Source organism: Anopheles maculipalpis, chromosome 2RL (assembly GCF_943734695.1).
Source record: "Anopheles maculipalpis chromosome 2RL, idAnoMacuDA_375_x, whole genome shotgun sequence".
NCBI classification, from domain to species: domain Eukaryota; kingdom Metazoa; phylum Arthropoda; class Insecta; order Diptera; family Culicidae; genus Anopheles; species Anopheles maculipalpis.
This window is the reverse complement of record NC_064871.1, coordinates 80,904,872-80,918,192: the sequence shown is the minus strand read 5'-3', so window position 1 is coordinate 80,918,192 and position 13,321 is coordinate 80,904,872. Positions and strand designations below refer to the sequence as shown.

The 13,321-nt window shown below is 44.2% G+C and overlaps 2 protein-coding genes across 2 annotated transcripts in view; both read left to right on the top strand.

Moving 5' to 3' along the window:
• Positions 1–12,192, top strand: part of LOC126567720 (serine-rich adhesin for platelets) — a 36,012-nt gene extending 23,820 nt beyond the window's left edge. The window contains exon 2 of the mRNA XM_050223986.1: positions 11,781–12,192. Within this exon, the coding sequence (XP_050079943.1) occupies positions 11,781–12,042 (262 nt within the window). The 3' untranslated portion in view covers positions 12,043–12,192. The remainder of the gene's footprint in view (positions 1–11,780) is intronic.
• LOC126567530 (probable basic-leucine zipper transcription factor Q) lies at positions 12,046–12,729 on the top strand (the record flags this gene model as incomplete). Its single annotated transcript, XM_050223750.1, has 1 exon — positions 12,046–12,729. A coding segment is annotated over one exon (684 nt), but the record flags the coding sequence as incomplete, so codon positions are not given.
• Between the last annotated feature and the right edge of the window lie 592 nt (positions 12,730–13,321).

Below are 13,321 nucleotides of genomic sequence, written 5' to 3'. Positions count from 1 at the left end.
CGCTTATTATCGAATGGCTTACAAGACTTGCTGATAGTATGTCATTGGATGGGATCAATCCCAGACGGGATTTGATCCCCAGTCCCGCCGTATGAATTCCGGAACCACTGTTGCATCACCTTTGGTCCGCCCCTGTTTCTCATGTTGGATTCTTTGTTTATTGACTTATTTGTTTTTTTTTTTTTAAATTAATTTTAATTTTAAAGTCTAAGGCTCAGCAATTTTTCTAAAAAGCTGCCTTGCCACTAAACGTGAAAAGAAGAGTGGTCAAGTGATGTCAAGAAAAGGGGAGGAGGGAACTTTCAAGAAATGTTCTCTTTACAAATTTTCACAATACATTCAATGCTTGCTTCTTTGTTATTCTCCAACTATTGACCATCCAGCTCAATGTGTTGTGAAATTGATTGTTCGTTCGTTTTTCAAATAACAAACAACCGCAAAACACAGGAAAGGACAAATTAAAGCAACATAAAACGGCACATTTTCGTCCCTTTGCGGCCCACAGTGCCCCGATCATTCAACGCAAAGTATATGCAGTCTATGAGAAATTTAATCGGATTGAGAATAGAAAAAATAAACACTCACACATCCAGTCGGAGCAATCGGAGCGGAAAAGGGGTGGACAACCTTTCTGTCTAACCCCTCGTTCGGGCGCGAATGTAACCGTTGTCGTTGCGTTTGAAAAGCTAAGCGGAAATGTTAATTTCCTAAACTGAACCCACTCACACACATATTAACGCAATGCTGCGATCGGAAATGGTTTTACAATGCGAAAAACGTGATCAACAAGACACTTGGAAGTTTATGTTTGAAAAAAAAAAACACAAGTAATGTTTTACACAAACGCATAGAGAGGGAACAAAATAAAAATAAAAAGATATGCTCCACCAAGAAGAGGTCAAACAGTAGTGGTGCGGCGAGGGTTTGCTGCGGCACACGGATAGCCACCAGAACTTGCGATTCGAAGGTAATAGGTAAACTAGAGGAACGGCAAAATGTCAATGACACTGTGTGTTGCGGTTCTTGCTTCCTTTTCTCCATCGCTTTGCTATACCGGCCCGTTCTAGCTAGATCGGCGGTTGGGCATGAAATTGACTCGAAACAGCATGCGAAAGAACCAACTTCTTTGGAGGAGCACTTTGCATCGTCTGGTCCTTGGGGTGGTAGTTGTTGTTCACCAATTGCTGCTGGATCATGCGTTTTGTTGGTTCAGCTTGCCCTGATCGATGGGTCAAAGTCTCTTGGTGGTGTTTCGCTCTCGACGACGGCGAAGCAAATGCGGTGCGCGACCTCATTTTGTCCTCCGCCGCTGCTGATACTGCTGCTGCTGTTCGTAGTCCGTCTCCCGCGACAGTTGCAGCCTTTCTTTGCGGTCACCGATCGTGCTCTAGCAGTTGTTTGTGGGGTGTATCGATTTGTGTTGCGAGAAACAGGCCGTGAGATAATGGTGAGGACTTCTCCAACAAACTCTACTACAAATAAGTTTGTTCTTCGTGGTCGGGCTAATGAGGAGATATTAGTTACCGACTTTCTGCATAAGAAGGCTTATTTAGTAGAGAAGGAAATAAAACAGAATTAATTGGGAGAAAATACAATTAATTAATGTGACTCATTAAGAAGATTGTGGGTTTGTGTGTTCAAGGGAAGGAGCATATGTCTCCAGAGCAGAAAGGCTCCTATAGAGAATGGAGCTGTAGTTTTGTCTAATCATGATAGACTTCGTCAACAAAGATTATTGTGAGGGATCAGAAATAACAAGTTTTAATACAGCAACTCAAACTATTGGAAAAAAAATTTAAGATGCAATTGACATTACCTCTTCAAGAGTTCTTCAAGAGAAAACTAACGGAATAATAAAACATGAAAGCGTAAATAGCATACTTGAGCTTCAGCATAGTTCCTCATCACCCATCAAACAAAGACTTCACTGTTTTTTGTCGAGCATGTGCGTTGCCGTTTTTATTTTCCCTCTTTTATTTTTGGAGTTCACTAAATTCACTCCAAAACCCGCATCAACCAGCAAGCCAGCATCATCGACTCGGTTGACGTATTTTCGAGCAAATAACGCATAAACACGGCGCACATTAATCTCGCCCAACGAGAGAAAGGGAGAGAGTAAGTGTTGCCGCCAGTTGCCGCCAGTTGCCGCGGCGGCATTCGACGATTGCGTCACTCTGCCAACACAACACTACTTTTGCTGCGCCATAATGAGCACTGTGCTGCGCGCGGGGTGAACTAATTATTTGCCATACTTGCCAATTTAAATCCGGTCCGAGCCACGTCGGGATGGAAGTTGTGTGTGTGTGTGTGTGCGCGCGAGCGCGCCCGGATAGAAGTGAGGTCAATACCGCGATACGCAACGCGAAAATGATCATGTGAGTGTGCAAAAATTTAGTACGCTTTATTGGCACGCGTTAGGCGCAAAACAAAATGGCCGCTGGTTGTTTAGGGGATGAAGGATCGCATTTATGGCGAATGCAGTCTGGAGATGCTACTATGCGTATTATTATTAATTCTGGTTGTTTTTCTTTTATTTTAAAATTTTACAAGTCAATAATTTGATATAAATTCACTTCTAATGACATGACTGGATAACATTTTTTTTAATTTAAAAAAAAGACCCAAAGATACTAATTTACAACTCACCTGCCTCCCCTTCTTATTCAAGTGTTTTTTGCTGCTGCCAATTGGTGAGACATGCTTGAAACGTGTTTTGAAGCGTATCAATCGCTTTAGTGTGTACCCTTGTGCTCCATCCACCGACCGACATAGACGTAGTCTCGATGTTTCAGGTCATTGCCCGTCTGCAACATATATTATTAACCGTTGCTAAGCCAGAACATTTACGCGCTTTTGTGCGTGGTGGAGGTTTTGAAAAAAAAAAAACACTGACTCAACAGAATAATTCTTAAATGGCAGAGTTTTGAAGTCTTTAAATAGTATGTCATCAAGTTTTAAAATTCGGTTCAATATGAAAAAGAGAACGTATAATGACCAAGAGAATAGGGCATTGAACAATAGAAAGAACACAATGAAATACGGAATAGATCAATCAGCAGCTGTATCGTTCTTCCATCTCGACCCGGATGACAAATCAGCGCCATCACGCTAGTCAGCTTGAGCCTTTTCTGTCATACATATACTTTGTGAGTGTGAGTTGATGCTATTCTAACGACATGATGGCAGATTCGGTTCATTACACATATGCTCATATGGTCAACTTTAATCTGCTATAAATGTTCGTCATTGTTGCTAGAATTCTTGCAAGAACCTTTTTTCTCGTTCGCGTCTTACAAAGTATCTGCTCATTTAGTCATCGGATTTACAACTCGGGTATATCCAATATCTGCTAAAGAAGTTAATTGTTCAATTAAGCTTGAACATTCAACAGAATCGACTCGGCAGGACCGGAGCTCAAATCCTATCCGGATTCTACGTGGATTCTACGCTCAGCAAGTGTAGCAAACCATAAGACGGTTCTTCTTCTGATACTGAAGATTCTACAGAAACAAGTACGTGGATTTTGTGACAGTAGAAAGTACTTAATTTCACTCTACAACTTGTGGATGCTCTATCTACCATGAGGGATCTACCTTGAAAGAGATCTTTTGAAGACATCGAAAGGCTTTAAGAGATTTCAAGTGATGTGACTTCCAAAGCTTGGTCGGAATTTTAAATCAATTCTTTGTGTCGTACAGAGATCTATTTCTGCGTACAGATTTGCATAGTGATGATACGATAGGAGATATCTCTCAAGAGTATGCAAGACCGAACTTGTTTCGCATTATTCACCAACATTCCTTTATATTTTCTTTCTAGTCTTTCAGATGTATGATGTCAATGCTCCAACCACACGTCATCGCTCAGTTCCAATTGATTGTAATGTTTGTTTCATTTTTCAATCAGTTTTTCAGACGTTTTGTTGGACATTTTACGTAACGCTTTACTATCAGATCGCCTAGGATCGCCCAGTCTTAGACGAGCTTGTCTTGTATAAAGATCAATCCCGACAGTAACGTAATGCTTTGGGATTTCTCCGAAAGTCCCAAACATGCTGTTCGGTCACTCTTCAAGAGATCAACTTTTGGTCATAAAACGTGATTTATTACGGATCCATTATCTTTACACACCAGCGTACCTGTGTGCTGGCGTACATGTTATGCATGCGTAGTCATGACTTTGTAACTTTGTACTTCTTCGTTGCGGAATCGACGGAACTAAATAACATTCAAACCTCTACGGTCGACGGTCCACAGTTTTCTAGCTGATTGACTTATGAACTTTTTGACTTATTTGTTGACATCATCGACTACACCTACCAGGGGGGAGTATCATCATGGTGATTTCAACCAATGTTGGTAGCTCGTTTCCATGTAGCATTTCGCTGTACAGGGAGAGAAAAAAGAAAACTATACAGAGCATTAATATTAATTTCCTAGCTCACTTGGGAAGCTCACTAACACAACAAAACCATTAAAAAAACACTGCAAAAAAGGGTTTCCTTTTAGTAGGAAATAGAAAGACCTGTTGTTCGTGCGATGGGTCCCGGCGTTCCCTATTTTCCCAATGCATTCGGAAGCTCTTCTTCCCAATAAACCTCCAGAACCGGTTTTGGAAATAAAAACATTAAAAGAAAAATAAATCAGCGAGACGGAAGTAGACACAAAGCCGGAAGTATGGCAGCAAAGAGAAAAAAGAAACCTCTCCGCCAAAGCTGATTACTGATTCATGGCCAGAGCCAGTCAGCACAGCAGCACTGTGTATGCGCGCTCGCATCGATTCCTTTAGGCTGTGTAATATGCAGCGAAGCGAATTCCTTTGTCGCACGTCTTGGACCTTGGAGTTGGAGTTGGCATGATTGTCTCACTGCGTCGGTGTGCGTTCAACGTGATCCTCAATCGCGCGGGAGGGGGTAGGTGAATGCGGTGTTGTTTTAAATTAGGTAGCTACATGCCACACTACCCAGGCAGCTTCTCCGCAGTGGTGGTGGAATGTGCCCTGCTGCCACCCACATTCCAGAGATTGTTGTATTTTTGTTTGTGATTCGTTTCTGTCACCACCCTCGAGGGGGTTCGCTGGGAAGAATACACTGGTGGTATTTGAATTGTATGTGTGTATGTGCGCCCATTTGACAGACTGATTTGAGCGAGAGAAAATTACTTATTTTTTCCCCCCGTATCTGTCTGTTTGCGCTTGTTTGCTGGCGCATAATGTGACTTACGGAAGGCAACATGCAGGCACAAACGAATATGACATAAAAGTGGTCGAAACGGAGTAGAAAGTTCCGATAAGCTCACGGAGTTTGAGTGAAAGAGCACAACCGACCGAATCATAAAATGCAGTCTCGCATGATGTGTACATTCGTCGGCAGTTCGCTTTGTTCGGTGCACCATCTCATCGTCTCTCGTTTTGGGCAAATTTTGCCCCATTTTTAACACGACAAGAAAGTGCGGGAGACGCATGTAACGTCCATTTACATATGCATTAAGTGCAGGAAGACCAGCACCATGAAGCTACCATCTGATGGGTTTTCTTTCACAAAATACGAAAACAAAACTCAGCACCCCCCCCCCCCCCCCCCCCCTACCACCCTCTCGGGACTCTAACGTCCAACGGGAAAACGGGAGCTAGCGAGCTCACCCTCCAAGGCGCCACCAGCACACAGGGTCGGAAAGTTTTGCGGAACTTTCCCGGACATAAACTTATCTTGTTCTTTTGCGCTTTGTTTCTCGCAAAACCCGCAAACCCGGGTGTATACGAGGCACCTTTCGAAGTATATTGCGGGTAGTATAAGGTTATCTCGCCTGCGTGAGCGGAATGCTTCAAAAAATGCCAGTGCCCTGAAGGTGATAGGGCTCCCATTGTACAGTGTGCAACTATGTGCGGTTGTTTGGGAACCGAAAATTGCACAATATATTACTTATACTACAATACTTTCGGTGTAAGATGGTGTGTGTGTGAGTTTCATCTTTATTTGTTTGAAAATTCTGTAACTCAGTATCAGTATCAGTTAGTAGAGGAGGAATTCGAGAAGCATTTTGACAATTGCTTGTATTAATGTCCGTCAGTTCAGTTTGGAAGAGTGCTCTGCGTACTAAGTAACGAGGGAGTGATTTAAATCATTCTAAAAGGCGTTACAAAAGAAGCAATCGATTTCCATACAAAACTCGCAGCATTTTCTCACAAAATCAGAGTTGCGCTTCGTGTGGAACGCCTATAATGAATGATTTCAATAAACTCATCGTAAAGAATGTTTACAACTCTGGATTTTGAATTCGAATCGCCTAGAGAGTTTTTCAAAAAATTGGGAGTCGCATGAGAATCGTTTGAAATAATCCACGAAAGGGGCTCGGACGCAGTATTATTCTCATCTGTCGTTTCGAGTTTTTAGTTATCGGTTTATGATTGTAGAGCCGTGTACATTGGTAGTACCATAGTCTGAGTAAGGATTTGAACCTCGGTTATGCCATTGTCAGATTAAAACTGACCAGCCCTGCCTCTTTAGTGCCTCGCGTTCCCCGCCGGAATTTTTATAAAGAAGGAAAAACGGGCCTAAGGCCAGTATTAAATTGTAGTTGAATTGGAACTCGCTCAATCAAAATATGAACGTGTTAGAACACGTTAACCATATCACAAAAAAGGAAAAGGTTTTTAAATTGTGATGGCGTAGAAATTATAAAAAGAGTACTTTCGACAAATGCACTTATGTTAGACAGCGTTGCTGTGCTGGAAAATAGTTTAATTTAAATGATCTTTTACTCGAACTGTAAAACCAAAATTTATAATTTAAATGTCCCCAGCTGCCAAACATTTGTACAGCACTGTATAGCTGTAAGCTTTGGGGGCATGGTTTGGTTTTGTAAACTGTGCGCGATAGTAGTTGTTGCAGTTAGCAGTGTGTACGAGATATAATATAGTTGGGTGCGGTTGCAGATCAATCTCTTTGACAGTTTTCCTTTGTGTTTCCAATTTCATACCATCGGCCCCCTCACAGTCCACCCGTCGCCGAAACGGTGGGGTTGAACTCTCGGGCGGATCTTTGCAATTCCCTTAACTTTTAGCCCCGGCAAACCCATCGTTCCCATGTACACGCATTATATACTATTCCACCAGGGTTCGGTGTTTGTGGGCGCTTTGGGGATGAAGATGAACCAGACCTGGCAGACGGTTGACGTTTGATGGCCGCGTCTAAAGACTAAAGCCTGCTAAAGTTTATGTATGTTTGTGGGGTTGTTTACACCCCCGGTCCGCTTCCCGCACAACCGATCGTTGCTGTTGGGTGCATTTAATGCTGGTTTATTGTTTTTCCATCATCACGCCCGTTTTGTTGGCAAGCCGACGATGATGCTGTGGGATAGGGAGTGTGCCAAGAGACCGAAATTGCTTGATGTGTTGTGTTGCCTCCGGAGAGACGTTGAAGGAAAGCTCGAAAAGTGTGTAACGATCCCCGGATGTGGTGTGCGACGCTAGCAACGCCATATATAGAAACTCCACACACAAACACAAACTGTTTTATGCGCGCGCCCTTGAACGGTTAGCGGACGGAGCATATAAATGCAAGACGACACTAAAACACACACTCTCCACGTCGTGGGTTTTGTTGCACGCAGCAGTGTTGTTTGTTGGATCTGCGTCTGAGATGGATCCTTCGGGATTCTCTTGTGCTGCTTTAAAATGCAGCTGCTGTTCGGGCGAGAGAGGCGAAAGTTTTCCCAGCCACCCATAAACAGAACAGCTTTGACCATCTATCTCTATTAAATTGAAATAAAGCGTGGTGTAATGTATTTCAATCAATGGCCAAGGCATGGGGCAACCCGGGGAGAGTGTCTAAGAAGATGCTCACTTTATCTTTTGAAGAACCAAGTATTACAGGGTTTTTAGGTAAAAAAAAAGTCTGCGCAACACTGTTCACATTAGTAAAACAATTATTGCTTTGATTTGGGCGAATGTTACGTTCGTTAGACTTTCTGTTTAGTCTTTAATTTGTTAGTTTTTTAATCAAAGCTGTTAATTCGAAGCAATCATAAGCAACTATGCAACACATAAACAGGTACTATAATTACCCGAAGAGCGTTTGACAGCGTAGTATTTTAGGCCCCGCGCCACGGGAAAATTCAATGCAAAATCGATGCGAAATTGTAAAAAAATCTCAAATTGCAATTTCAGCTTCTTTTCCGTTGCCCCGCGTTCACCAGGTTCTTAAAAAGCTATTTTAAAGCGTGAAAAATTTCCCAAACACTTGATTTCATGATTTTCAAATTTCATGAGAACTTGAAATTTCGATTTTAGCCCTATGCCCTCTTACCTCCCACGGCCTTTTAACGCTTCATAAACGAGGAATGGAAAAAAATCTTCTTCTTCTTTGGCTTGCTCAAGATTGAGCACGTCGTGTCGTGTCCTCCATCCACGGCTGCATCCAATCTCCGACAGATTAGTCTCCACTTGATCCTGCCAACGAGCTCGCTGTACTTCTCTACGCCTCGTACCGAACGGGTCGCTGACGAGCACCTTCTTGGTGGGGCATGAGTCCGGCATCCTCATCACGTGCCCCCAAGCCAACGTATCCTTCCGGCTTTGACTACCGTCATGACATCAGCAGAGCCAAATAGCTCAGCTGGTTCGTGGTTCATTCTCCTTTGCCACACCAAAGATAGTCCTTAACACACGCCGTTCGAAAATGGCGAGTGCATTGGCGTCCTCCGTCAGCATAGTCCAAGACTCGTACCCGTAGAGGACTACCGGACGTATCAAGGTGCGGTAAATCGTGCATTTCGTGTGTTGTTGGAGTCTTCTGGATCGCAGGAGTTTGTGGAGTTCGTAGTAGGCACGATTCCCCTGAACAATGCGCCTTCGGATTTCGCTGCTTACGTTGTTATCCGAAGTTACGATCTTACCAAGGTAGCAGAACTCCTCTACCACCTCGAGATCGTCGCCGTCAACTGATACTCTGCTTCCGAGACGGGCTCTATCACGGTCAGAGCCTCCGGCAAGCAGGTATTTTGTCTTCGTCGCATCGATGCTCAATCCAATTCTATTGGCCTCGCGTTACAGTCAGGTGTACGCCTCACACACCGCCACAGTTGTCCGTCCGATGATGTCGATGTCATCCGCGAAGCCAAGCAATTGGAGAGATCGGGTCAAAATCGTGCCCCAGATGTCGACACCCTCCAGAGCGATGTTGAACGACAAACAGGAGAGTCGGTCTCCTTGCCTCAGACCCCGGTGAGATTCGAACGATTCCGACAGCATGCTCGAAACTCTCACCTTGCACTGCACCCCGTCCATAGTGGCCTTTAGCCACTATCGATCGTCTGACATATATCCCAATCTAATTTCTGGCGTTTTGCTCGACAAAATAGAGCAGCATTTAAGCCTCGAAAAGCCAATGTACGTATAAAAACTGACCCCATAGTTCCCATTATTGTTGTTATGATGTGATTTGTTTTCAAGGCGAAGCTGGTAAACCCTGCAAATAAGTTAGCTGAGCTGGGAGTTATAAAATTCCAATCGATACAGCTTTAATTCAACTCATCTATCAAACGTCTCGCATTTAAAGGTAGAAAAATGGATACTCAACCCTTTTTTCTAACGGATTTATCCTAAAAGCTAGCTGTGAGCTATTGGTAGAATGTTGACAAATGTTGGAAAGTTTACCTAATCTCCCAAAATGAACTCTACTTCAATATTGAACTATCAAATCGAATCTATGTCTATTTCAATTTTGAGTCCCAAATAGGATTTTAGAAAGGGCTTCCTATATTTCCTGTTCTTTTCTCCTCCGACACTATCAGGCAACTTTATTGATGGTCTCGACAAGCTACCATATTGCAGAGAGCAGCGGGTTGATGGACCAACAGGATGGGTTTAATTTCATTAGCTTTCATCGAAGAAAATCAATCTAATTCATCACTCACTGCTCTCTCTGTGTGTGTTGTTGTTGTTCGCTGCCTGCGCCTCATCAGATACAGGCCCACGGTGATGCGATGATAGAGCCTAGCCTGCTGCTGCGTATCTCTAACGACCGCGGGCATCTTATCATCGGAATGTTCGCGTGTGCATGTGCGTATGCTCTCCACGAGTGCTGCAAGAATATATATTGCATTTGTTTTCCCTAGCCGGTTGTACGTTGTGGTTTTTTTTGTTGTTGTTGCTTCTTCTTACTCGAGTGGGTTTTTAATTCAATTAGCATCGCCGCGGCTTCGCTGATGTGATGATGTGTTGTGATGCTCTCTCTAGGCGCGCACACGCGAGAACAGTCCGCGCCAATATCCGCGTTTCGTTTCGGGTTCGACGATATCGGTGCACATGGTAACCCATCAAGTGTACAGCTTGCACATCACCACGCTGGAATACGGGTGAAGTTGTTGATGTGTTCAATCCTGGAATATGTTTTTTTTTTTCGTTTTATTTTCAAAACATTGTACAACCCTTATTGCGCTTTCATTCGTATGGAGGATGATGGGTCCCATAGAGTGATCGATTCACATCCAATGTACCAGGAGGTCTGTCTTTTGCATGTCGGTGCTGTTAAGACCCTTCAGCATGCCTTCACAATAGCTGCAGCTATTGCGAGAAAGTATTGCAAACTAGGCTCGCCCGGGCTCTGATACAATTTGAATTAACAATTAAAACAGCGAACCCCTAATATCGTGCAATCTCCCCGGGATCGGCAAATGATTTGCAAACGATTTCTCCTTGATGTGTTCTCGCTACATAATGCATTGGATGGAGCGTTCTGTGTATTGAACCCTTTCAAAAACCCGTTGCCGTTGCCGTGCGAAAGCAGCGCCACCACGACTGTACCACCGCGCTCGAATGTTGATGTTGTAAAGTGAATTCGTTAATTACTTTAACATGAATTTTCCATGTTCGGCTGACTGGCTGGCCTGGTTGGTATCGATGCGACGACACCAAAGCGCTAAGTGTAGCAGTGCGCACCACCGCTCGGATTCTGACATTATCTCGGAATGGGTGGTCTCTGTCACTCAAGCGCGCGCGTGGTTTGAGATCGAAATGGGCTTACGAACAAGTAGAGCCCTGTAAAAGAGGTTACCGCATAGCTGTCCCAAAGCGGGAGAGTGTGTAAATGGACGAGAGGTATCAATTGTCCTTCAAATCTCCTTCAAATGTCTTTTATCAAGTGCAGAGCTGGAAATTGGTCTAATAAATGAATTTCGTTTCACGGAAGAATCTGAAGCGGGACCTAACTCGCCGTAGTTGCTGTAGTCTGATTGTAATTTGATGTGATTTTTATTCGATTCTTTTTTTCCGAATTGAATGCAATTCAGAGGTATTCATTGCAGCGGAAGCTATCAGACAGAGCATTATAGAATGGGTTGTGTTTACGTGGTGGTGGTACACTTGGAATGCCTTTTAGTTTCGCTCAAGGCTTCTATAGTAAATTGGATAGTGCAATATGGAGCATTTTGATATAGCTAGAAGATTCGCAGCTTGGTGAGATTATGAGTGAGGTATCAAACCATTTCGACTGCCAAAATCGCTATCCCGTCATCTGATCGACCACCAAACTGATCGTCGAAGAGTTTCACTCGATCTTGTAATTTTAATCAACCTTGTTTGCTCGATAAAATAGTCCACAAATGATGTTTCTTGTAAGAACTTTTCCACAACATTTACTTTGCGGTTTTATAAAGCATATGAAGGATTTAAATTAAAAGTTTATGGACAAAATTAGCTATTTTACCAACACAGAATTTTACCAACACACTCAATTGCATGCTAACGTTTCTTCCTCTTATTTTATTTTCCTTCTCCTATAGTGCTCAAAAAGGTCTTGCGGCGGGTGTTGGTGTCACGCCAACCGGTGCCAGCGTTAGCAACCTGTCGGCCCTAACTGGAAGTGGTTCTTCCGGTAGCGGTACCGCTTCCTCGAGCGGCAGCAGTGGTGGCGTTGGTGCAGGTGGCAGTGGCAGCAGTGGTGGTGCAGGCACCGGAGGCGGTGGAGGAGGAGCAGGTGGTGGTGGTGCAAGCAGCTATCACAGTCCATGGCAATGGACTACGATTACTGCGACGGGCGAATGACATTATGGGGCTCGTAAAGAGCCCGCTGTTGCTGGACCACAATCACAAACGGTTCCACTGAATCAACAGCACCATAGCAACAACACTTCCAGTACCAACAACAACAACAATAATAGCAACAACACCAACAACAACAACAACAGTAGCAACGTTGGCAGTAATAACAGTAGTAATAATGGTGGTGGTGCCTCGAACGCGACCACCGCGTCCAGTCTCGGATTGGACGCGATGAGTTCGTTTCAGGCATCACCGTTCGGCAACAACCTTGGGAATCTTCTCCAACAACAGCAAAGCCAGCAACAGCAGCAGCAACAACAACAGCACCTACTGCAGCAGCAACAACAGCAGCAGCAGCTTCACAACCAGCAACAACACCACCTGCAACAGCAGCAGCAAAACCACCACCAGCAATCCGCCATGATGAACAACGCGGCGCTAATGCAACATCAGCAGCAACAGCAGCAGCAACAACAGCAGCAACAGCATCTACATCATCATCAGCAGCAGCAGCACCACCAACTTCAGCAACAACAGCTTCAGCAGCAGCAACACCAGCACCAGCAGCAATCCCTCAGTACCGGTGGTGGTGGACATCACCATAGCCTAACGGCGGCCCAAAGTGCCGCCATGATGTCGCAGCGCAACCCGTTCGGATTTGATTTCAATCACTTCCAAAGCAACTACTAAAAATGGAGACAGCAGCCCTTCCTCAGCACAACGTACCGTCTATTGGCGGGTAGCAAAAAGGGAAGCAGCATATCGAGAGCTTTCGAGAGAAGGGAGGGCGACTCACGACTGCAATGCATGTCTCCCGTACCGCGTCCTTCACATCTCGTGTTCCAGGTATGTACGCCCTAGAACAAAATATATGGAAGGTGATGTAGAATACAGATAGCCAGCGCAAATAGGGTTTTTGGTCAGAATTTATCAACATCTCTCTCGCCGGATCTGTATGGGTTTTGGATCGTTTAAGCAGAGAAGAAGGTACATTAAATGACACGGGCCCGAGCTTAAGGTTTGATCTCGCGCAGTACGACGAACACGCCAGTACATCCGGTGGAAAATTCATTTAGATTCTGTCATATGGCTTTTTTTGTTTTGTTTTGCTGTCGTTGCCACGCGGCCACGAGACACACCGTCAGCCATTTTGGGAATGACCCGCGTAATTTCGGTCGGCCATGATGATGACGATGCGGCACGTTTTTGTGTGCACGCCGTTAGTTCATGTGCTGTTTTTTTTTCTCAGTTTTTCATTTATAAACCGCTTACCTGCCCAAAC